The 26770-nt window shown below is 39.1% G+C and overlaps 1 protein-coding gene across 1 annotated transcript in view; it reads right to left on the minus strand.

The window, feature by feature from the left end:
• LOC131031430 (uncharacterized protein At3g06530) overlaps positions 1-26517 on the minus strand; it is a 254996-nt gene extending 228479 nt beyond the window's left edge. Inside the window, exons 1-2 of the mRNA XM_057962549.2 lie at positions 26073-26517; positions 25695-25908 (exon numbers count right to left, since the gene is read on the minus strand). Of these exons, the coding sequence (XP_057818532.2) occupies positions 25695-25908; positions 26073-26232 (374 nt within the window). The 5' untranslated portion in view covers positions 26233-26517. The remainder of the gene's footprint in view (positions 1-25694; positions 25909-26072) is intronic.
• Positions 26518-26770: the final 253 nt, after the last annotated feature.

Here is a 26770-nt window from a genome sequence, read left to right on the forward strand (position 1 = left end):
GTGGGATTTTTGAAGGTTATGGTTGCAATTTGTTCACTGGCATCATACAGGTGATTTACAGTGTAGTTATACGCAGCCTGCGTATAATCAGTGGTATCAGGACCTCGTCTGGAAGTGGAAGGACCCCTTTGATCTTGTGATGGAAGTGGATTCTTGAACATCTGATGATCATTATTGGTTGTTTTTGGGTCATGTCCTTCAATTTCAATTTCTCCTCGGTCAATAAGATCCTGAATGAGATCTTTCAATCGATGACAATTACTTGTCTTATGTCCTCTTCCTTGATGGAACTCACAATGTTCAGTATCTCGCCACCATGCCGGTTTGACTTGAGGCTCATAATTTGATAACTTAGGTAGAGTGACCAAATTTTGAGAGAGGAGTTGTCGCAACACGATTTCAATGGGTTCCCCTAAGGGAGTGTAAGTGCGTTTTTGTTTTTGTGGACGAGGTCTTGGTTCATCATGAGATGTGATGCGACCTTGATTAAGAGGAACATTTGTGTTATTTTGAGGTGGAGGATTTTGTCCTGCAAACCGAACCACAGGTTGTGCATTTTGGACAGTCCGAGCATCCACAACTCCATCGTTAACGATATTCTTATTCTTGTTCCAGAAGTTCGGTTTATCGCTATTGAAGCGCGGGCGAGGACCATCTTTGGGTTCATTAAAGATTTTGATGAGTCCTTTTTTGATGAGTGCCCTTTCACATTTTATACCTTTGGTGATCATATCGTTAAAAGAATCTGTGTCTTTGACATCCAGGTGAAATTCCATTTCTTCGTTTAAGTTGGAAATGAAAATTTCCACTAGTTCTCGTTCAGGTAACTGAAGAGAACGTCTGCTAGACATTTGGCGCCATCGTTGCAGGAATACTGAGAATAGTTCACCTGGTTTTTGTTTGGTATTGCACAAATCAGCCATGGTGATGTCGCGTTCAATATTATAAGAGTAATGAGATAGGAACTTCTGGATGAGTTCCTCAAATGTTCTAATGCCACCTGGTAGTCGGGAAAACCATGATGTGGTTGTTCCTCCCAAGCTTTGGGGAAAAAGGCGCATTAAGTATGTGTCTTCATATGCAACTTCGAGACAAGCGGAATGAAATTCTCGGACATGATCGCGGGGATCTCCCTTTCCTCTATATTTTTCAAATTTTGGTGTTTCGAACCCGCGTGGAAAGGGTGGCATATAAAGATTCCTATCAAAAGGATAGGGACAGATGTCGTTAAGTGAGAATTGATTGGTCTTAACACCACTATGAAGTTGTTGGGCGAGATTCTCGACTTGTTGCCGCAACATCTCTATTTCATTTGGAGGAGGAGGTGGTGGGTTACCTCGAGGAATGTTATATCTGATGGGATCTCTACGCCTTTCCTCCTCATGGTGACTTTGTCTTTCTGATGCTTGTCTTAATTGGGCAAGATCAAAGTCTGAGGGGAGTTTGGCTCCTTCTTGAGCAAGTCTTAAGAAGTGAGCATCCGCATTGCTCCTTAGTATTTCATCAAATAATCTGTTAAAATGAGGGTTATGCTGAACCCTTTCGATTGTTGAAGGAGTGGGAGTACTTGGGTTTTCATCATTCACATTTCCTCCAAGTGCTTCTTGAAATTCCTTGAGGTTGTCCTCTTCTTCCTCAATTTCTATTTCTCGCTGCCTTGATCGTGATCGGGTTTGAGCCATTTTGTTTGCAAGTTTGTTTTGAAGTTGATTGAAGATGATGATGAGTTGGTGATGAAAGATTGATGATTGGTGATTTGTGTTGTATGGGGATCTCTAGCACTTTTAAGGTAGATGTAACCGAAATTCCTTTCTTTGAATTGCTTGTTTGTTTGATAAGTTTGGATGTGATAAGGTGTAGAGAAATCTGAGATGTGTTACAGATTTTGACTACCTAGCAATGAGAGGATTCACTCATGAACTAGTTTTAACCTGCGTAGATGTGTCTCTTAGGATGAGCTTATCCTAGATGTAGAAACAATCTAAAAGTGATGTGATGTGTTTGATTTCAAGCAATATCTAAAAAGGAATCTTGGGACAAGAACCTCTTAATGTTTTGAGAGTTGGGATGGATTGATGATGAAGTGATGATGTATGAGTGGGATGATGGATGAAAATGTTTTCAACTTTCAATAAAAACTTTGTGTCACAAATGGGACAAACTCTTCTTCTTCCCTTTCAGACGTTGGTGGCACTTCTCGAGCTGTGTTGTAGGTGATACAGATGTTTGGGAAGAAATTGGGATTAATCTTTCCTCCTTGATTTTTGTGATAACTCAGAGCTCTATATTGCATAAAAGCTCTGTGGTTCAATGATTCTGAATCAAACTCGTTTGTTTTACCTTGAAGGTATAGACGCATGCGATGTAGAAAGACTCTATGGGAGACAAAGATTTGTCGATTGATATAGAAGAATTTCCTCCTTTTGATTAAAGCCTTTGAGCTTAGTGGTCTCCTTTTCAAGGTGATACTCTGATGACACTTCTTCTTTCGCAAGATGTGAAGAATGGTCATAAATTTTTGACTCTTTGTTTGTTTGCACTTTGTTTTTGGTATTTTTGGTTGTGTTGACAGATGTTGGATGGTATTTTAAATAAATAAATTATTTATTTAAAATAATTGTGCAATTTGCATTTGTAGGAAAATGCAAGTGGGTGGAGGATAAAGGTGATTTAAATAAATGATTTATTTATTTAAATGTGAGAGGTGGGATTTTGGGGGTTTTAAATAAATATTAATTTATTTAAATGTGAGAGAATATTTAATTAAATAAATATGATTTATTTATTTAATTAATGGTCTGAATTTGGTTAAGTGAATTAAATCAAATAAATTGAATAATTTATTTAATTAATAGGAGAATAGGGTTAAGATGAATTAATTAAATATTAATTTAATTAATTATTAATTGATGGTTAAATAATCAAATAAATACTAAGTATTCATTTAATTAAGTGGACAGATTTATATGACTACAAATCCCATGTCCAAAAGTTCCCTGATGGTCTTCTCAATCTCATATTTGTAGGCCTTAAGATGGCGATAGGGAGTGGTCATGACTGGTTTTGCTCCATCCTCTAATTCTACCACATGCTCAAAGCCTCTATCAGGCAGTACACCGGGTGGTATATCACCAAACACCACCCCATGCTTATCTAAAATATGTTGTATATCAATGTGATATGGTTTGCCATCCTGAGATGAAGGTTCTTTAGATGAAATAAAGCACTGTGTAGCCCAAAGGATATCTCTGTGCCTGATAATAGTCTCCATCCTGTGAGAAGAAACTTCCTTGGGGCCTCCATCTGACAATGCCCTCAGTATTCTCTTCTTACCATCAGCTAAGAACTCCAACTGCATTCTGCGGTGATCAATGACATATTTGCCAATCCCCTGTAACCACTGCATCATAATCCTCTAATGGTAAAATATAAAAGTCATCTATCAAAGTGTAGTCTCCCATCTAGATACTGAGCTGAGGAATGCTCTTGGTACATCCCAACACTGCACCATCTACAACCTTGACACCAAATCCTGAAAAGTCCTCTGTCTTTAACCCACGTCTACTAAACACACTACACGCTGCCCCTAAATAGTTCCCTTCAATCTGAATGCGTGGAAATTAGGATAACTCGAGAGTGTGGCCATGGTGACATTGGTCGTAGCCTGTGCATCAGTAGAATCAAGCTCTATCTGTGGTGGCTCAATATGCACTCCCTCATCATCAGTATCCTGTATGTGCTCATCCTCCACGTCTGAGCTCACCTGATTGAGATGGACTTGCCTTTGCCAAGGCATCTGTGACCCGGTTCCCAAAGTTCCTTACAAGTAGAATGCAGTTTCTTTCTGTAACGGAGGAAATTCGACACCCTGGGAATGATGAGTCCTCGAAGAGTGAATGGTCCTTTCCACACCTCTGCGAACTGGCGCAAGGCTGGGCCAGCGGATAACAAAATGTTCTCGACCTGTCAAGGAATAGAGACCGACCTTTGGCGAACTCTGCAAGGCTCTGTGGCCAAGACAGCAGCGCAGGTCCGAGACTTTAGCGCAGTTAGCGGACTACAGCGCGGTGCGCTAATGTCTAGGTCAGACAAAGTACAAAACTAGACAAAGACATCCAGTTCATACGGACAAAATGCAGAACTCGACGGATGCTAACTAAATAGACAAAATGCAACGTACAGAATGTTAACTATGAAAAAGAATAGCTAAATAGAAGAGGAAGTTAGGAACGAACTCACCAAGATGCTCACTGTGATGTTTACTTCCGCAATATGACACTCAATCCTGCAACGTAATCCCTACACACATGCAAGAGAGAAAATGTTGGGGGTTGTGTTTTGGAGTCTGCCTAAGTCAGACCCTCGTCTTGGTGTTTCCACCTCCATGGACAACCCAAAAAGCCACGCAAAAGGAAGATGATGAAGAAGCTGATAAAGAAGAAAGCAAAGACAAATACAAAGACAATACTATGCTATTTGGTAATTGGAAAATAAACGAGATAATAGAAATGCAAGATAGAGTTAGATTACTCCCCTAGTGCTTGGCAAGTGTTGGTATGCTTGGTAGCTCGACGATGCTACAACAATGGTGGTGGTGTCTCCAAGAGCTTCAATTTCCAAGAGCAAGTCTCCAATCTGCCAAAAGATCCCCTGGAAATGTCCCAAAACCAAGGATATAGGCTAAGGGACGAATTTGAATGTCGGTGGCCGCGCAAGGAGGCGTTACGATTCCTTCCTGGAGTGGGTCGTAACGTCCCAACAGCAACCTGCTAGCTGGCAGGGTGGCGGGTTGGTAGCGCATCGCGTGGACATATCTACGTCGCGTCTACGTCTGCGAATTTGTCAAATCGACAGAGTTGGTAACGCATCTGAGGAAGCTGACATGGACTTCTTCGGTGGACAAAAGGACAAGTTAGTGAACCTGCCCTCCAAGCAGCGTGGGGGAGCCGCCACATGTCGCAATTGCCACTAAGGGTGATGAGGGTGATATTTTTTACTCTACATTTTGCCCCCACTTTAGCAAGTATGTCTTTGTTAAGAGATGCGAAGCTAAAGTAGGAAAGGTAGAAAAGGTATAGAGGAGAAAATATCGCGATAGAGAAGCAAATGCTCGTTGATCAGACGAAGTTGCCCCCGGCAATATGATGCTAGAATTTTGGAATAGAAATCGGTACTTGGAACATCGACAACACGCTAGCTGCAGTCTAGCCTGATGGATGATAAGATATGATAAAGAAGTTGGAACAAAGCGCAACAAGAACAAGCCTTGCCGTGGAGGAAAGTCCCTGGTGACGAAAAGATACAAGATAGGGTGGCCGCCATTGGTACAAGATACACCGATATGGTTAGCGTGATGCGCCATGCCGAGAGCCATATGAAAGGGCATGATAAGCCGGTATGGATGCCCATACGATAGGGCAAATTGGAATGCCGATATGGATAACCATATGATAGGGCAAACTGGAACGTCGTTATGGATAACCATATGATAGGGCGAAATGATATACTAGCATGGGTAGCAAGACGCCGGATCACCATACAATAGGGCAGATAAGTTAGCTGGCATGGGTAGCGACATGCTAGATTGCCATGCGATAGGGCAATTGGAATTGGAACATAGTAGATTGGCCTTTACCAAGGCAAGAAAGATGATGCAGATTGGAAAGATGGTTTAGCCCCCATGTAGGCAATCTTTGGAACAGATCAAGTGTTTTGCCCCCACCTAGGTGATCTTGGAAAGAAAAGATCGAGTGGTTTGGCCCCCACCTAGGCTCACATGATAAAGCAAATGCATGAAAAAGCATAAAAATAAAGGCACTTGATATAGACAACCTTTTATCTTGCCGCCTTTAGTTACATATGATTCATGTCTCCTATGGCTTCCTTCATATCTCCCCCCAATAGAATAGGAAATATCTTGCTTATATGGCTTCAAATTGAAAGAATTGTACCCTTTGGTAATGATCAGATGCATTCCTTCATTCTTGCGCTTCTTCAAGATGATTACAAATTATATTAATAACAATTGCTAATCGTTGTATACCAATCACACCATTTCATTAGTATGCTAATCGCTTAGTCTTCTTTACTAAATCGATTCCCTTAATTGTTATCAGTAATGCTCCTTATGTCATATTATCATCGACATACATTGTCAATTACTGGGCAATATCGATGCCAACCTCCTTCCTTAATGCGATCAGTTAGTCATTCTCTTAACATCTCTGTATCATAAATATGTTTATCCATGCTTGATAACTAAAGTGATATCTTTTTGGCAAGGAAGTCGAAATCTTTGTTTTTACTTTCTATCGATTCTCCATGCCCGATTATCAATTCTTTAACTTCTTAATTGTACGAATCGCTGACTCTTACATCATGTGATGGTGGATGTCCAAACAGATTCTTTGCTAAGATGGGGGTTGCTACCGTAGAACCCATATTCTTTTACTATTGTTCCCCGACGTCCAATGCTCCATACTTGCGACATGTTGTATGTCGAAGGAACCATATAATCGCTCTATGTCATTATATTCTTTGACCGGTCCTTATTCATTTCCATCTACATGTGGCCTTATTTACTTTTGGATTCAGCCAGGTCATTGCTTACGTGGCTGGCAATATGTCTTCGTTTATGTTCCATATGTGTTTGCCTTATATAATCGCTTTCTTTTAAGACAACTTCTTCATGCATCGCTGTCTATAAATCTTAATTATTTTAGGAGTTAAGATATTAATCTTTTTTTTTTCCTCCATTGTTAATATAGTGAATTATAATTTTATTTCACTATTGCCTTTGTTACTCCCTTTCATTTGCTATCCAATTCTTTATGCAGATTGCCACTGATATTTGATAACTTATATATTCCAATTGCATCATTTATCACGTCATTCAAAAGTGCTTGTAAATCATTGATTGTCATCTTGTAAATGTTTGTTCTTTGAATTATAAAGATAATACAAGGAGCTTTCTTGACATTAACAATATTTGATGAGGTTCAGTTTGGGGACATCACAAAGATTCCTCCTTACCTAGTGATTTGGCGGAATCACTCAGATTTTGCATCTGCACTTCAACAACTACTCTTTGGTGCATTGGGTTTGAATCAAATTATGGCAAGTAATATATTCATCTCACCTTATAAAAGGGGCCATGGAAAATAGAGTCCCATATGCTTGCACAAACTAAAGTACGAAGCTGGTCAACTTGACTTTGTGGCGTGAGGTTTAATTGAAAGCTTAAGTTGGGTCTTTTTTTGCCAACGTGGCCTGAAAATGAAAAAGATTAAGGAATGTGGTCAACGCTTGGATATCAAGAACAATGGGAGTTAGAAAGACAGCCATAGCCTTTTTGAAAGACTCTCATAACATATAGGAGTCTTCTAACAATCGACCTGTCTTTTTGAAAAATTTTGAGTTGGTTGAAAAAGTAACTGCTGAGACATGAGGATGGAGAAAGCTTGACGCAGCCTTTGGTAAGAGTTTTAGTTTCATTAGGACTCTCCAAATCAATTGACCTGCCTTTTTGGAATCATTTAAAGGCAAAAAGGTAAGAGGCTTCATCCTTTGAAATTATATGCTGAGTTCTTAAAGGAGTTTGAATGCAAGTAGGACTCTAATATTGGTGACTTGCCTTTTTGGGATAGGAGTGTACTTTAGTATAAATGGTGACAGCTGGCACACAGTCATCAACAGCAGTAATATAGTATTCAATGAGCTTATTATTATTATTTATCTAGCAGCTCAGCCGGAGGTTAGTTTGTGTAAGCATTTCTAATTTGTTCTTCAATATACTCTCATTTCAGCATTGGAGGGTGTTTTGCAACAGCTTGATAATATTATTCAGGACTGTTATATTATCCTCAAAATGAAATTTACTTGAAGGAGTTAATAAACTGCAATAAAAGTCAGAATTAAATGTCTGCTATATTATCCTCATAAGCACACGTACTTGAAGGAGTTAACAAACTGCAATGAAGGTCAGATTTAAATGTTTATTGTTTACTGTTTCACTTTACATTGCTGTTCAAAATCAAGATATGAATGTATAAATTCAGATATCATTAGAAGCATATCTATTATGTGATATTATATAAGGACATTATCTCTGCAAAATCTGAAACAACAGATTCTCTCCAACAAGCAAACTGTTTGAAAAAATAATTCAGATTGGAAAGGTGAAATTTTTGGGTAAAATCCATTGGGGATATTACTGTTGAAATCAGGGATCACTGAGAGTGGGGGTGAGTCAGTGATCTACCGGCAAACAAACTTCCAAACTTTTTCCCAGTCAACCGGAAGCAAGTGTAAAAAAAAAAATGCAGAAACACAAGATGATCAACCACAAAATCATAACACCAAGATTTTTACGTGGAAACCCAAATGGGAAAAACCACGGTGGGATTTGAACCCACAATATTATTCTACTATGGCCAGTAGCAAAACAATATTACAAAGTGGGGAATGCACATGCATTCAGGCACACTGCCTTACAGCTGTTTACAAAATATTACAATAAGAAATGAACTGGTAAATAGCATCTGAATATGCCAAGAATCAGTTTCGGTTAAGTTCAAAACTCTGACTGTATCACCTCTGCTATTCTACTCTGCTCATTGTCTCAGTCAACTACCAGATCAAGAATGCGCACATGAAATTGCGCCAAAACGGATTCTCGATCACTACTCGCTCGCATACAATCATACTGTACTCCAAAAAGATCTTTTGCACCGGTCTTATATATACGCAATCACAAAATAGACAATTATCAAGTTGGCCTGGACTGTAACGTGTAGAATTGAGTCGACTTGATCGGATCACCAAAAACAAAAGCGGATCACCATTTCAATGATAAAATGATGTCTCTATGTCGGCCCTATCATCCCATGCACGATTCATAACACCGCAATCACCGGAAAGCTTCCGGACCAAAAGCTGCTCTGCTCAACCTGAAATACCGATTAACTGATTACTGGTTCATATCCACTTCCGGATATCAAAATCCATGATTACCAAATAGAATCTTCAAGAAGAGTTGCCGTCAATGACAACCCTAAACCATTAATTAAGCATCAGTAACCACCGGATGAGTGTCAATTACCAACAATCTCCCCCTTTGACATTGATGGCAACACTCGTGAAAAATGACTAAGTGTTGAAACCTGTACACTGGATCAAAATTGCTATCAAAATTTCTAAGGCTCCCTCTTAGACAAAGAATTCTAAAACCTGTATCATACTATATACATTACACTCTTCTATTCCCTTATTAGCTGTACATTTTTCACCTTTACTCTCCCCCTTTGACAGCAATGCCAAAGATGCAGTACCGTCCAAAACTTATATACAGGGATATCTACCGGAGACTTTATATGTATTTGAAGATATCAGCAAAAAAGGTCTTCAAATGGGGTACTGTCCAAAACTTATATACAGGGATATCTACTAGAGACTTTATATGTATTTGAAGATATCAGCAAAAATGGTCTTCAAAAATCCTAAGTGGTTATCCCACCCTATCTTCAAGTTTTCCAAAACTGTAATGAATGCACTGAAAACATATGCATGAATTTCCACATCCTTCAATTCAGATGGAACAAGTTGTCCCGTAGCCTTCAAGCCATCAACCTTATTACTCAACATGGTGTCCCTCTGGGGGGCAATAAGATTTCGGAGTTCACCAACTCTCCTCAAAATTTTGTCCTTGTCTGCATTAAGGCTCGAGATCTGATCATTGAGAGCCATTATCTACCCTTCTGCACTACTAGTTAGCGATACATTAGAATCAAAAGACTATGAGATGCCAGCTAGTTTACCCTGACAGATACTTATCTGCTTGTCTATGTCTACTATGAACTTTGGCAAAATTAGACAAGACTTATATATTTTACCGCCTTTTGTTAACGCATCAGAGATTGTCTGCAAACCTTTATTCAATCTTACTCTATCATCCTCTGTCATTTTCCGTAATGTTTGTATTCTCACCTCCTTGAATCTATCTAATACTCGCTTAGCAGTAGATTTCTCCACAAAATCAAAATTGTTATTTACATTATTAATCAATTGTAATAATTTACCAGAGGGGCTAGAATTGGTATCAAGTTGTACACCCGGAGCCACCTTCTGCAACACATCAACAGACATTAGAATAAGCTTCTTGTCTTCAGTCTCTGATTTGACCAGATCTTGATTGGCCTGAGCTTGTACTGCTGCTGCAAGCATCAGCTTCTCAGCAGGAGACATTTGTCCAAGATCTAGGGGGCCATCAAGATTGATAGAGATCTGAGGTAGGGTCCTTGTCCCTTTGACCAGATGAGTGTCAATTGCCGGAACATCAAAAACTCCCTTCCCTTTATCTACCTCAGCATCTTGCACCTATGTCTTCTATGGCTCCTTTTCCTCATCACCATCCCCTTTATCCTATGCATCGGTGTTGCTACTTGGTGCAGTATCATCCTTTTGAATCTCAGGGACTTATCCAGTACCATCTACCACCGAAGGATTCACATTGATCTCAGCATCAAGTGTTGCATTGCCTTGGTCTTCCGGATGTCCCTCAGTCTGAGTTTCATTTTTTTGATCACCGGAGACACCTTCTTTTACTTTCAGATGAGGAGTCTGAACTGCATCACTGTATAGAGGATTGTTCTATATGATTCTTCTCCAGATATCCTCAGTCTCCTTCCTCATTTCTTCAACTCAACCTATCATCAACCTGTTCACCCCATTTCTGCTTCTGAATTCTTTCTTATTCGCTTCCTCAATGAGCCTTTTGGCTTCATCTTGGGAGATACAGGTGCAGACATTGATCAATTCTCTTTCTTTCATTTCCTTATCAATCTTGTTGGTTGTCAATCTCCTCGCATCAATAATATTATATAGATCCTTAGGGATACTCCATTCCAATTCAATCAAAGTTTTGCTAAAGTTATGCAAGTACAAAATAATGACTTCCTCAACTCTCCTTTGGTCTGCCTCGACTAGATTTTCATAATATGCTTCAATATTCTTCAAATTCCCATCAACAATTATCTCATCAACCAATTGATCTATTGTCATTGGAGGAACAAATGTATATTTACCTTGCAAGTTGTCGGTTTCAAAATCATCATCAAGTTGAGTTTTGAGCTTCCTTCCCCTCTTGGGTCTTTCGGTAAGGGTAGGTTCAGATTTAGCCTTCTTGCTCTACACTACACCACCGGATTGTGGTTTCCTCACCACCCTTACAAATTCTCCTTTCTTCTTAGCCTTATCTGCTCCTTCATCTGATTTAGTCTCAAAGGGCCACCGAAGACACAGCAACATAGGTTCGTTTGGGCTTCTCCTTTTGTTCAAAACTCCCTTTCTGGACGAGCTCTATCCTATAGATGGAACTACCGGAGTAGGGGCAGACTTGGTCTCCTTGGGTTTAGCTTTAAAAGGAACCGGTTCAGCTTTAGGCTTCTTGGATTCCTCCTTAGCTTGCATCTTAGCATGCTTCTCCCTAGCTTGCTTCACCGCCTCTCTAGTAAATCCCATCTGCACTGCCACTTCCTCAGCCATCTTAGATACTTTTCATTTCCTTGTAGGGGTTGTGAACTGCATGTGCAACTCCAAATCTTTCTCCTTGTAAGTGCCAAACCTTGGTTCATTGGGGTCCACCGGTTTGCTCAGAAGGTGTTGGGCATAAACTTCAAAGTCTGACCATCCACTTCATATCCCATCGGCAAAATCCAAGCTGTCCTGGGCTCCACAACTTCCATGTGACATTGGTCTTTGTCCACCATGAAGCATATAGTATTCTCATATTTTTCAACAATCTCTTTGGGAATCCTTTCTTTGTCTTTCATTCGGCTTTGAAAAGTCTTGAAAAAGCTCCATAGGGTGGCAGTCTGAGTCTCCCTATTTCCTAATCTCTGAAAACCTTGCTTTATCTAAGTGGACACCGGAAATCAAATGCCCATTGCACTCTGCCTGTAGCTGGAATTTCATTCATAAAATACAGTGCCAGACAAATAATCAAAGAACCAAACTTAAATACATTCTTCTTATCTAATTTTATCTTCTTCCAATTACTCAAGAGCTCCTCAAGAAGGACGGAACAAAGATCATAATGCATGTCTTCCTTCACCATCTGATAAGCTGCATAAATGGCTATATCGGAGACAAAATTCAGTCTACTAGACTGACAGACCTTGTAACCAATGATCATAGATACAAATCTCACATCATGCTCCCGGATATCATCAATAGTCATGGATCTGTTATCAAACTGCACACCAGTTGCCTTAGTGACGGTTGTGTTACCAACCTTCCTCAAATTCGGCTTGTCACCGATTTGATGCAAACATGTGACTGCATGAATGGCTTGCTTGGTGATCTTGTACGGCTTGTCTAACCAAATAAATTCATCATGCACACGACTCAGAATATATCTTACCCATTCATCCTCATTGACTACGGGGAAATGCAAGAACTGCATGAAACCCTTCCTCTACAATTGCACATATTTCGGTTTAAGATTTCCATTCCTGTCCTGGAGGTGTTGATTGTAGAGTGCCAGAATCACCTCATTACCGGTTTCTTCAATATTGCAGTGGATATAGGCTCTTACATTGTCGACATGCAAAACACTGTAGGGCACGGACAAGAATGCACCGTTCGGATCATCCTCTACAGACTTAAATGGGTGCTTCTTGAATTGCAGCCTTGCTCTCTCCGAAACCTCAACTACCAAAGGAGTATTGACAGAAGATGATGCCATTTTGAGAAATTTAGGGTTCAAAATAAGCTTCTGAAAATACCTTTTGCGTCTGACGGATGCGTAGATACTCTTGTCGAATTTGCTTTAAGCTCTTAGATCGCCTTGATAACTTGTTCGCCTTGCTCTTCAGCTTCTTCTCTTAGCTCACAGTGTAAGAAATGATTCACATTTGCCCTTTTTAACGTCGCAAACCCTAATATAAAGTTGACATAAATATACCGATAAGGTTCAACCGGATGCCCTATTCAACATCAATCAATCTCACCGAATGATCTAAAGATTTGGATATTCATCTCCAAGCATCTTCAATCAACCATGATCGATCACAAATCACTCCAAGGGGTTTCTGCAAGATTTTGCATGAAGATGCCACCCCTTAAGGCCAAATGCCTTAGTTAGCAGATGAAGATCCTGCACCGAAATCAGGTGCAAATCCACTGTCTGCCTTAGATTCATCCTTTCTGACCCACATCTTCTCATGCTTGCATCTGATCTCCTCTATCTTTGCCTTGCCTTTGTCATCAGATTTGTTCTTGTTTGCCGGAGCACTCTTGTTCACATTTCTTCTGCAATATTCTGCAATGTGACCGGTTTTATTTGCATGCATGGCAAACAACATTCTGCATAGGTCTGAAGTTCATTTGATTTGGTCTCGTCCTGCACTGGTTAGAGATATGTCCAAACATCCCACAAGCATAGCATCTCTTGTTTTGAAAATTATTTATTACTGCTTTGCACATATTTGACTTGTGACCAAAATTATTGCATATAAAACACTGACCGGTAAAGGTAGAACAATTATTCATATTAATCATTCCACTATTCATCTTACTTCTACATTGATTCGCCATATGACCAAATTTATTGCAAGTAAAACATCTACCATTGAATTTGTAGGCATTAGGTTGTCTTACTGGAGGGTTCTTGCTCTTCTTTCGATTAGGTTTTGCATTGCTTTGTCCAGATTCAGAGGATTCTCCCTTTTCAAATCCAAGTCTTTGCATATCCTTTCCGTATATTTGACTCTCCAGCATCTCATTAAGCCTTGTTGAGCTAGCATTGAATTTGTCTTTGTATTCATTTGTAGCAGCAAGCTCATCTCTTAGGGCAACAATCTGTCTCTCAAGTTCTTGACCATTATTCCTTGTCTATGTCAACTCTAGCTTCAATTAGTCATTCTCATAGGTAAGCCTGAAGCATTCATCTACTCTTTCCTTCAATGATTGAGTCAAACTTTCTTCATTCTTCTTTTGGTCTTCAATCTCATTAGTTAGCTTCATCACAATGGATTGCATCTCATTCTTCAGGGCAGCATTCACTCTTGCAAGTTTGTCACATTCATCAACTTTGTCCCGATTCTCCATGCATTGATCTTCCTTCTCCCTCAGCTTGTCCATCAATTCCTTCCTCTTGTCTCTTGAAGTGTTCACTTGATCCTTCAAATCGTTAATGAAGTCTTCAGCTACACTCAGGTTTCTCTTCAAGGTACTGATCTCATTTCTTGCTGCATCAAGATCCTCAAGTGCCACACAAAGTTGTCTTTGAAAACCGGAATCCATTGATTCAATCTCCCGAACCTTCCTCAAGCGGTTAGGCTTCCTCAGAGGAACTAGACTCTGATACCAATTGTTGAAATCAGGGATCACTGAGAGGGGGGGGTGAATCAGTGATCTACAAACAAACAAACTTCCAAACTTTTTCCCAATCAACCGGAAGCAAGTGTAAGAAAATAAAATGCAAAAACACAAGATGATCAACCACAAAATCATAACACCAAGATTTTTATGTAGAAACCCAAATGGGAAAAACCACGGTGAGATTTGAACCCACAATATTATTCTACTATGGCCAGTAGCAAAACAATATTACAAAGTGGGGAATGCACATGCATTCAAGCACACTGCCTAGAGCTCACAACTCAATACAAAACAGGGGCTACAACCCCGGAGGAAGGCACACTGCCTTACGACTATTTACAAAAGATTACAATAAGAAATGAACTAATAAATAGCATCTGAATATGCCAAGAATCAATTCCGGTTAAGTTCAAAACTCTAACTGTATCACCTCTGCTACTCTACTCTGCTCACTGTCTCAGTCAACTACCAAATCAAGAATGCGCACATGAAATTGTGCCAAAACGGATTCTCGATCACTACTCGCTCGCATGCAATCATACTACACTCCAAAAAGATCTTTTGCACCCGTCTTATATATCCGCAATCACAAAATAGACAATTATCAAGTCGGCCTAGACTATAACGTGTAGAATTGAGTCGACTTGATCGGATCACCAAAAACAAAAGCGGATCACCACTTCAATGATAAAATGATGTCTCTATGTCGGCCCTATCATCCCATGCACGATTCATAACACCGCAATCACCGGAAAGCTTCCGAACCAAAAGTTGCTCTGCTCAACCTGAAATACCGATTAACTGATTACCGGTTCATATCCACTTCCGGATATCAAAATCCGTGATTACCGGATAGAATCTTCAAGAAGAGTTGCCATCAATGACAACCCTAAACCACTAGTCAAGCATCAGTAACCACCGGATGAGTGTCAATTGCCAACAATTACACCACCAAATCCTCCAGGTTAGATCTTTCACTACAAGAACGTCCACTGCAAGGTTTTCGTTCTCACAAACCAAAGAAATGAACAAGTGCAATCCAGCAAGTTTTGTTCTCAAAATATCAATCCAAGATAATGCAAAATGAGATCCAAACTGCCTTTATAAAGGCCTCCAATACCCCACACCCACTTTAGAGTTGCACTTTTTAATTTAACTTAAAATCTCCTTATGACTCCCAATATTGGCACCCACTACCCCAAAGTTCACTTTATTTAATATTTTGATATACACCTTATAACTCACTTAGGTGCCCACTTAGTCAATATATTAAATTAAAGAATGCTAATGCTAAAATTAAATCTTTAATTTAAATTAAATATTTTAACGTTATTTAAATAAATTGCTCTAGACAAAAATAAGTTCCAGTGTTCCACGGAAACACGTTCCCCCCCTCCAGAGCCAAGTCCCCCCGTCCTCGAAACCTATCCCCCAAACTTTTTCCCTTTGTCCCCCCATCTCCCTGTCCCCAACGGCCATGGAACAATGAAAATAACTACCTAGAAATTAACATCACATGCATTTACTAACATTCCCAAAATAGAAATACTACCAACTAACCAAGTCAATGTCTAGTTTGTCACTTAATAAAAATAGTAAATACAGACAAGTTGTCTGAATCTAGTCTAGAATAGGTGATAATGTAACTCTCAACTAATTGAGCTCAATACAACACTTGTCATCACCAAAGAAACTGGATTGAACGGTCATCATGAGTCCCTAATCCTAAATACAGACAAGTTGTCTAAATCTAGTCTAGAATAGGCCATAATGTAACTCTCAACTAATTGATCTCAATGCAACACTTGTCATCACCAAAGAAACTGGATTGAACGGTCATCATGAGTCCCCTAATCCTAACTAATTAGCTTAGGGAACCTGTTGAATAGGCTAACAGTCATCAACTAATGGTGCTTAGGAAGGGGGCATTACAATTTGCCCTCCCCAAACTTGCTTGTCCCCAAGAAATTCAAACTCTAGATGCTGCAATATATGTTCATTTTCCCACATTACATCCTCTACCAACAAATTCTTCCGTTTAACTAAGGACTCTTTGATGACCCTCTTCCGCAAAGTATGCTCCCTGTAGTCAAAATGGCCTCTACAATCAAAATTAACTTCCCCTTCTCATCTAATGGTGGCAATTCTGATGAAGGAACCACATTATGCCCGAGCACCTTTTAGAGCCTAGACACATGAAATAGATTATGCACTCTACTGCTAGTTGGTAACTCAAGCTCATAGGCTACTTCTGCTATCCTTTTTGGAGACTCTAAAAGGACCATAGAACTAGGGCTTGAGCTTCTCTATAACCCACTCTTCTTGAGAGTGGATTGGCTATATGGCTGGAGACTGAGATAAACCATGTCACCCACCTCGAAGTTGTGCTCTATATGATGCTGATTAACATACGCTTGCTGCAAGTTTGCCTTCAATGATTTCGTGATGTCCTGACTTTACTATAGGAAATCTCTTGACTTAGGCTCTCTACTATCCCCAAAGAGCAAATCAAAAAAATAAGGAGATTCACACCCGTAGGCCATGAATGGCGACATTTTGATAGACATATGATACATAGAATTATAGCAAGATTCTCCAAGGTGCAGCCATTTCACCCATGCTCTCTATTGTCCTAAAATATAATTCTTGACATACCCTTCCACTTCTTCACTATCTCAATCTGTCCATCTGTCTCTACGTGGTAGCTAGTGCTAGGAATGAGCAAACTCCCATTCAATCTAAAAAGTTCCTACCAAAAGAGACTCAGGAACTACTTGTCCATGTCACTGACTATGCTACTAGGCATCCCATGAAGTCAACATTCTATCTTAGAATGTTTATTTTAGGCATCAAATGCACCAACTATAGCACTACATTTAAGCCATAATCTCTACTATATGAGCCTCTAAGCTACAGGATTTCATCAATCACTGTTTCTTCTCTGTTATTTTGGAAGACTTAGTTTTATGATGTAATGTTGTGCTACATGCCTTGGGCAAATGACCGAATGAAGAAAGCCTTAATAGAGTTTTGTATTTATTTTGGAAGCCCTAAACCATGAATGCCTTTGAGTGCATAGTTAGCTAACAGTTATGGCCTATGTTGCCAATCCAAGTTTGGGTTCAGGGTTTCAAGTTTTGCAATTTTGTCCATTTTTTCCCCCTCAGTTCAATACGACTGAGTTTGGCCACACAATATATTAAACACCATAGTTTACACAAAACATAAATAATTGAATACAAAGTTCAGAACACGGCTGAAATTGATAATGCAGTGCCACTTGTCAAATCATAAAATATTATAGGAAAAACAAAAGGATTAATATCATAGCTACAAGACTCACCCAAACTCAAAGTGAACTAGTCAAACCAAGATCTAGAGACTCGGGAAATAGGTTCCCTGCTTGTCTACCAAGCTCATTGAGTCTTGTCTACCAAACTCGTCAAGTCTCATTTAGAAAAAACGGCCATCACAATCAAGTGGACAATTATTTTAAAAGAACAGAAAAAAAAAAAAAGATAAACACTCACTCTATGGTTTCAATACTTGCAATTTTTCAAGGGTTTGGAGGACTCTTGGAGCTTGGTTAAAAATGATAAAGTTATAAAAAATGGCACATGCCATGAGTTTAGGTGGTCTCAAAGGCTATAATTTGAGCTCCACTGCTCAATCCCACCCTATATTGCAACAAGGGGCAAGCTAAGGGCACAACCACTAGACATAGCCCCTCAACCAACTAAGAGCATTGCCTCTTAACCCCACCAGGGTTGCCATCCTCAAACCCTTGCTCTAGCTTTGAAAAGAAAAAAGAAAAAGAAAAAATCATTTTGGTTTATTGAATCAATCCTATCCTCTTCCTAATGATAGATTACTGAGTATGATCCAAAATGTTGATTCTTGAAGCTTGGTTAAAAACGGTAAAGTTAAGAAAAATGGCTTGTACCATAAATATTTGGGTGGTCTCAGAGGCTTTAATTTGAGCTTGGTCATAGATTCTCCACCCCTCAATCCCACCCTATATTGCAACAAGGAGCAAGCCAAGGGCAAAACCCTTAGACATAGCCTTGACCAGCTAATAACACTGCCCCTTAACCCCACCAAGGTTGCCACCCCCAAACCCCTACTCTAGCTTTAAAAAGAAAAAAAGAAAAAATCATTTCGGTTTCTTCAATAAATCCCTATCGTCTTCCTAATGATGGATCACTAAGTGCAATTCCAAAACGTTGACTCTTGAAGCTTGGTTAAAAACAATAAAGTTATGAAAAATGGCATGTGCCATGAAGGTCTAGGTGATCTCAAAGGCTTTAGTTTGAGCTTGGTTGTAGGTGCTCCAGCCCTCAATCCAAGCCTATATTGCAAAAAGGAGCAAGCCAAGGGCACAACCCCTTGACCAGCTAAGAGCACTGCCCCTCAACCCCACTAGGGCTGCCACCCCCAAACCCCTACTCGAGTTTTAAAAAGAAAAAAAGAAAAAATCATTTTGGTTTGTTGAGTCAATCCCTATCCTCTTCCTAATGATGGGATCACTGAGTGTGATCCAAAATGTCGAGGCAAAAAAAGCTATATGTAGTTGTTAACTAGAATCTTTAAAGTCTTATATGATTATGTACTTACATATTGTCTTGAAAAATAACTAATTTAATAATATAAACAAATATATATGGGTTGATAATAATTGATTAATTGATTATAAAAGGTAATAAAGGATAAAGTTAAAAACAATCCCTATCCTCTTCCAAATGATGGACCATTGAGCGTAATCCAAAACGTCAAGGCAAAAAAAGCTATATGTAGTCATTAACTAGAATCTTCACAATCTTATATAATTATATACTTACATATAGTCTTGAAATATAAATAATTTAACAATATAAACATATATACATATGAGTTAATAATAATTAATTAATTTGTTAAAAAGGTAATAAAGGAGAAAGTTAAAAATCCCATAAACCATGACCACCAAGTTTTAAAAAAATGAATTTGCAAAAACCAAAAATGGAGATAAGATCGATTTTCAACAGGAAAAGTTAGGAAAGAATACCAAGACGAAGCCATTTTGAGCTTAAACAGGTGAAAAGTATATTAAAGCTCTAGTTTTTCCCATTGCAAAAAACATTGAGTTTATTTTGCATACTTGCTCGTAATGCATGATAAATTTTGAAGGGGTTTTTTAGGAATGTTTCTATGTTTTTGCATGTGAACATTGTACATTTGAACATTTCACTATTCCAAAAATTACAAACATTTATGGAAAATAATTACATAGTTTAACTGCATTTTAAAATACCCCATTTGGGATGGGTAGAGACCCTGAACCAGGCAAATCTGGAAACATACTGTTGGTAAACAGATTTGTCTTTCCTTATTTGTTTAATCTTAAAGCACTGCGGGTCGTAGAAAGGCAGATAAACTTTTTACCAAACAGTTGGAAAATAATTATATTGATTAACCTCTGAATTAAGGTACAGCTCCCTCTAGTAAATATTCGTTCAGCTCCAAATTACATACAATCAATAGAATGCTTTTCACCAAAAAGCACTTAAAGGCAATTGCATACACCAGTCAATACAAAATGAATGCAAGCACTGATCCATATATAACTTTTTATATAAAGCCGACAGATTTTATACAAACACTAAAACAAAATGAAAAGCTTATAAAGATGAAATTTGCCAATAGTTTTCTGCACACATAGAAAGTATAACAGCCCCTTCTTCGAAATAGATTTACACAGAAATCAAACTTCAAATATCAAACACACAGATTTGAAACTGAAAATAGCTGTTAACAAGATTTTGCATTCATCGATGGTCATCCACTTTCTACATACACAAAATGTTTTTAGCCAATCTTAAAGATAGTCTTTTCAAAAACTTAGTGAACCTCCTCAAAGTCATTACAAAACATATTTATAGGTCACCAGACCCAATAGTTCCTTTTTACCAAAGTAAAATTAACTCGTAAGAGTTAATAGAAAGCAACCCTAACTGTATAACCGAAACTAAGGAAAATAACTAGACTCACTGGCAAACAACTGCCAGCAGTGCTAGTCATGCCGTCTGCTCAGTTCCGGTGTGATCGCTCGGGTTGGTGTCTTGAACGGACACCATCACCGCCTTTGTCGCGCTCCACTCTCGATGCACTTTTGAAAACTCCTGGATTACAGTTACGTGTGGCAAACTGATATGAATTACTCTCTGCTTCCAGAGCTCCTTCTTTCTCTTCACCATCTGCACTTTATCTCTGTGGGAATCCAGGTGATCGAGACAAACAGTGAGCATCGATTCCACTTTAGAGATCCTTGTAAAGTCTTCCACGGACAAGGATTTCTCCATCTTGATTTGTCTGATGTGGCTGCTAAACTGGTTAATCATCTCCGTAGTGTCTTCCAGGGTTTCGCTATCTTCTTTAAGTAATTGGACATCCACACAATGTAAGTCCTTCTGCATGGTCACCCTTAAGGCCGTTATTCGCCACACAGAATGGCCGACTCATTATAACCCTGTTCAATAATTTGGTTGCACCACTCAATACTCTCCTTACAAATAAACATTACATCCTCATTTAATCCCGACACTTGATTCTCAGCAAGAAAGTTCATTAGACCATAATGCTGAATATCACGCATCTGTTTTGAAATCACAGCCCACTTAGATTTCTCCTTCTGCCATGAGACCAAGTCAGAGTCCAATGCTTTGGTGACCTCATTGGCTTCTTTGAAAATCTGGATCAAATCCATTATGTAATTAGTTGCCTGATGCATGATCGAGGTAAGCCATTCTGAGAAAACCTCGGCAATCATCCTATTTCCTTGAACTTCATCGAAGAATTTTTGATTGCTAGGTGATTTTGGACTAAATGGTCCTGAATGTTGGGACAATGGTAATGGGTTGTTCTGCAAAGCATGAATATATTGGGCCATTTGTGTTAAACTTTGTTTCAACTCAGCCCTGTCTCTCTCGTCCTTCCAAGTACGGGAGATAATTCGTTTAGTCAAAGTCTCCAAATGCTTCACATCTACGGCTTTGGTTCCGACCCCCAAATCAATTCATTCAACAGCGTAGTCTGCTTCAGAAGCCGTAGCAGCATCTTTGTTGGACTCGGGTCTAGCAATGTCTGCAGTCCAATGCTTCGTGCTCTCGTCAAAATCAATCATAGCCTCTGTTTTTAACTTTTTGGGCTTTGTAGACCTTCCCAGACATTTACTCATAGCGTCCTCCATTGATACTGAAACCGGAACCACATTCCTTTTCCTGGTGATTGAATCACTTAACCATTTTGGTGCTAGAGTCAGTTCTTTTGAAGGCATGGGTGGAAATCCTGCTGAGGATGGTGGCGTGGCATGGTCTATATGAGACTGGATTTCGAGTGTCCTTGGGTCCTGGAAAATAGTATCCATGTCAATTGAAACCTTGTCTGCTTCAGAAACAAGGGATGTCATCTTGCACAGTGTTTCTTCTGTGTCCAAATCCAGAATGAGATGAGAAGCCGACGGCTGGAAACTCTTCTTGGACCTTGACCTAGTCACTCAACCAGCAATAGAAAGCTCAACCCCGATGTCAAGTTTCTCTTCTTTAATCCTTGCCTGTCCTTTTCCTGCATCAGAAACGGGAATGTTAGTCAAAATAGAAGTTTTACTTGCGGTACTCCTCTTTCCACTTTTGCTTCTTGAACTGGTTGCTCGTGTCGGATGAAATCGGCAACTCCTAAGCCAATTTTCCATCCTGCACATTACACTGAAGGTGCGTGTCTGAATACTATCCCCCATCTTCTTGCTCCAATCCACTTCTGGAAGAGGTTCATCATGGACCTGCTTCATAAACTCTGAATCAAGTATGTCTTCATCATCGGTGGTGACACCCGAGGTATCCATTGGCAATTTCATGTCATGAATTTGTTTCAAAGTTAATCTGGACCAACTCCTTCTCCGTACTTCAAATTCATCTTGGCAACCCTCCCAATAATCCTCCAAATGAGGAACATGTTGATCAGGTACCATCTTCTTCACATACTGAGCAATAAAACCTTTACTATCAAAGTTATCCCTTTTCACAAAGGTCTTCAAATGAAACCTTTTAAATTCCAGTTCAAGATTAGTGCATCAAAGACTGACCTACAGCTATAATGGCCTAAATCAATGGGAAAAATCCCACTTGTGTCGGAGTCCTCACCATAATCTTTTGCGACATAAGCAAGTTGTCTAGAAACTTCGATCAAAATGCTACCTGGGTAGTCTAAAGGGTTCACCTTTAAATCCTCCAACTCTTAGGTAAGTGAAGTGGTTGAACTATATAAAGAAACTGCCATATATGTTAACAAGCTCAACTGCTTCTGCAGACATTCTTCTATGCAAATTACCCTGTAATTCAAAGGTCAGCCTTCCAACGAAAACATCATTCCAACGGAGATAATCATCAACATGCCCTTTCAAAGTCAGACTAGGATGATACTCATAATTCTCATGCCTTGAACCCATTTTACATGAGACAACCCAGGCCATTCTCTCACACAGGCAAGCATACATAACAGATGGGATGACATATAAAAATTAGGCATTCTCAGATAATTACTCAAACCTTCATGTAACCTTTCTGCAATGATAGTTCCCCAGTCGATGAACCAACTTCTATCCGGAGTGACCTGGATGAAGAAATACATCCAGTCCTCCTAGTAAAAAGAGTGGGAATTACCCTTTACCCTGCTCAACAGTATTACCAAGTCTCGGATTGCAGGAATTAAATGTTCACGAGTTAGAGGTCTCGGCAGCCTCGAGCCCCCTTTTTGGAATTTTAGGACCCAGTTCCGAGCAATAACAGTTCTATAATACTGCTTTTTCTCAGAGAAAACTCTGTAGAATTTACCAATGGTCCAATCTTCATAGGGTTCCCAGTGTGGAATACCCATGGCTGCCATTACTGTCTGTCTATCAATGGACAACAAGACTTCACCATCGTTTTTCCTTATGCATCTATTACCCTTGTCATAATGATTCATACATTCTAAGACTAACTCAGGGCAAGGAGCAACTGTGGGAAAGGCGGCTGCTTCTAATAATCCGCTCTGTGCTACATCTCTCATCATGGGGTCTGCGGCTGAATTCCTTACTCTTTCTAGAAAAACATCTAAATCCAGCTGAACTAACATTGTATCACCTAACTCTGGTAAAGAGCTTACAAGGGAAGATGAGCTCATCAATTTGGGCAAAATAGGTCTCATGTTTAGTTCGTGGTTTTCCCCAATTAATTCCAGGCAAAGAAGGAAAGTGGAAACAGAAACAAGCAGCTAACAGAATACCCAGATCTTTTAAAACAAACTGCAGTAATTTAGAAAGTTGTTGAACATACCTTCCTCAGTACTCTGTAAACCTCTATCGCAGCCTATTTCTCCTGCTTCGAAAACTCCTCAAAATCTTCTCAAGAAAATAATAATCCCAACGAGATAACTACTCAATTTTAAAGCCGAGAAAATCTTACCCATCATTACTAAAAACTGCCTTCATTACTCCTCATTCATGTGACCTTACTTTGAAATGATTGCGCTGAAGCATGCCTTAAATGTTAAGTCACTTCACTTCTAACACAGCGAATCCTCACACATACTCGCCATAAATGGCAGATTTCAAATCATTGAAGAAAGAATATTCCTCCCCTCGGCGGCCGTTTATCATGTTCTAAAAGTCCGCGCCGTCACCACATGGCAAGTCACATGTCTTTCATGAAACCTATAAATAAAACTCTGACCCTTGCGAAACCATCGCAACACAACACAAGCATGACAAATCTTGAACTTTGAACCTTGAACCAAAAAGGTTCAAGTTCAACGCAGTGAAACTTAACAATGACCGAATTACATGAGCAAAATTTTAAATAAATTTCTTGACCAATGAATTAGATAAGCATTACTTCAAACAAGGACGCATATGGAATGGAAATTTTATATGGGCCCAACACATATCAAATAACCTAACACCATATCCTAAGATTATCAGCCAAAAAATCCACTTTTAGGGTTAGTTGGCGATAATTAGATTGTCTTTTAATTTTTTTAACATCTGTTTTTTCTATGTTACCATTTCTCACCTGGGTTCACCTGGACCAAATGGTTGTGCCTGAGGTCAAATTTAGACAGGGATCAAATCCCAGTCCAGATTGGTTAAGGTCGTGGTTTCCCAAGAAACCAAAAAACAAAAGTTGTGACTTTTCTTGATTATATTTTGAAATGGGCAAAGAACCAGTTGCCAAGCCCCAGTGATAAATCAAATAAGAAAATGTGAATAGAACACAAAAAAGTTATTTTAGTAACCTGTCCAACATATTCCTAAATAAAACACCAAGTAACCACGGTTGCCTTGTAAAAGCACGAATACACACACACACACAAGGGCATTCAAAACTTCAAGAAAAACACAAAAATGATGGCGCCGGCAAATTGGAAATAGTCTTCTCGAACCAAATAAAAATGATGGCAACAAACTGAACAACCTGTATTGCAGCCCCATAATCATGGGTGGTCTGAAATGATCAAAAGCATAGTTTTGAGATTCTGCAAATCTCCTAAAAAATGACCGAATCCTATGCCAAGTGACCCTTGCAACTCTAACTGGCACAATGCAGGAGACTCTCCACTCGGTAAGAAAACACCAAAAATGAGAAAAACAGACCTTACAGCTGGGAGACTACCCTTCTCTCCCTCATTTTAAAATCTAAAAAACGGTTTGGCAGAATCCACACTAGAAAAACAGAATCTATAAGAGGAGAATCCATTTCTAGATATTTTGCCAAATTTTTTGTTAATCTTGATTGAATTTTTAACATATTTGTTGTCAAGTTCTGCCATAGTTTTTACCTATATTTCAACAGGATCCAACTGAAGACCAAAATGGGCTAAGCCAAGTTCAAGTTTCAATATAATGATCAAATAAGAGACTGGAAATTTTGTCATAGGTGTGAAACATAAAAAATTCAAAGGATAAAATTGACAAACTTATACCAGCAAATGAAATACTCTGGTGTCTTATGAGATTCTCCAACATAGTGTCTTATGAGATTCTCCGACAAGCAGATGTATAAAAACAGGATTTAACCTGATTTTTATTAATTTTTTGATGATTTTGAATGAGGTCAGCAGATATGGTTTGTGAGGTTTCTCATATTTATCTTTCTTTTTTAAGGAGAGAAGCGGGGGGCAGGGGTGAGATCTTGAGCCAAAATGAGCTAAGCCAATTTCAACTCTCAATTTAACAATTAAATAAGTGACTCAATTATATGCATTAAGCAAGAAATGTAAAATTCAACGGAATAAAGTATACAAACTTGTATCGACGAATCAAATACTCCAGTGTCTTGTGAGAATCTCCCACAAGCAGATGTCCAGATGCTAATCGCAAATAAAGACCAATTGTTTTATCTATCTTTGCATTGTATTCTCTGTTCTGGAGCTCCCTATCTATCTGCTGGCTTTCAAAACTGAACAGAGTATTCTTAAATGAAGCAAAGCGCTTGTCCATCTCCGCCAGCTTATCAAGTCCTGCAAGTTGAAACATTTTTAATCTTACACTCTGAATCATATTACAAGTCATCTCTAGAAGAAGCAATAGGGTCTGGACAATAAAGAGCGCAATCATCGACAAAAAACAGCCCATAAAAAATACACTGTAATTTTCCATTAAAAAAAAAAGAAAAAAATACAACCTTCAAGTGCAGCAGCATGAATGGTGTGGAGACTAACGTCACCGGCTTGTCGCGGATCAAACAAAATTGATGGCCGAGTAATTGGACGTTTGTTGCCTTGATGCGCTTGCAACCCTGTAGAGCTTATTGATTCAAGCTGTGCTGCTAACGAACTTGCCATTGCTCTGTGAAAACGAGCTTCTTCTTGCCTCCTTGTTCACTAACTAAAATCTACAACTCCCTATCAAGCCCCTGGGGTTCGGCGCCGACCAAGCAAGAGGGCGGTTGCGAGCTCTCTCTTTATGGTGCGCGAATCATGCTTGCTGCAATGCCCTCGCTTAATCGAGGGAAGATGAGATATGCGAGTCGATTTGCTGCAATGCACTCGCTTAATCGAGGGAATATGAGAAATGCGAGTCGACCCCGTTGTCCGTATACTCCGCATACACCCGCAGCAACAAATTTTTTGAAATAATAGATTTTTTTAGGTTTTTGAAGTTTTTACTCAAGCATTTAGGTTATGTGTTTTTGGACAAAAGACAATGAATTCATAAAACTAAAAAATTTTATGTTGTATCAAATTTTAGATAAAGTACTTCCAAATTCAAATTGGTTTTGGTTCCTTGTTACATTTGCTTCTTGTAAGCTTATTAAATTTAGGCGTGAACCAAATCAGAATATAGTAGGGGAGAGGACCCAGTAGTTGTGCACCCTAACTT

Source organism: Cryptomeria japonica, chromosome 6 (assembly GCF_030272615.1).
Source record: "Cryptomeria japonica chromosome 6, Sugi_1.0, whole genome shotgun sequence".
In the NCBI taxonomy this organism is placed as follows: Eukaryota; Viridiplantae; Streptophyta; class Pinopsida; order Cupressales; family Cupressaceae; genus Cryptomeria; species Cryptomeria japonica.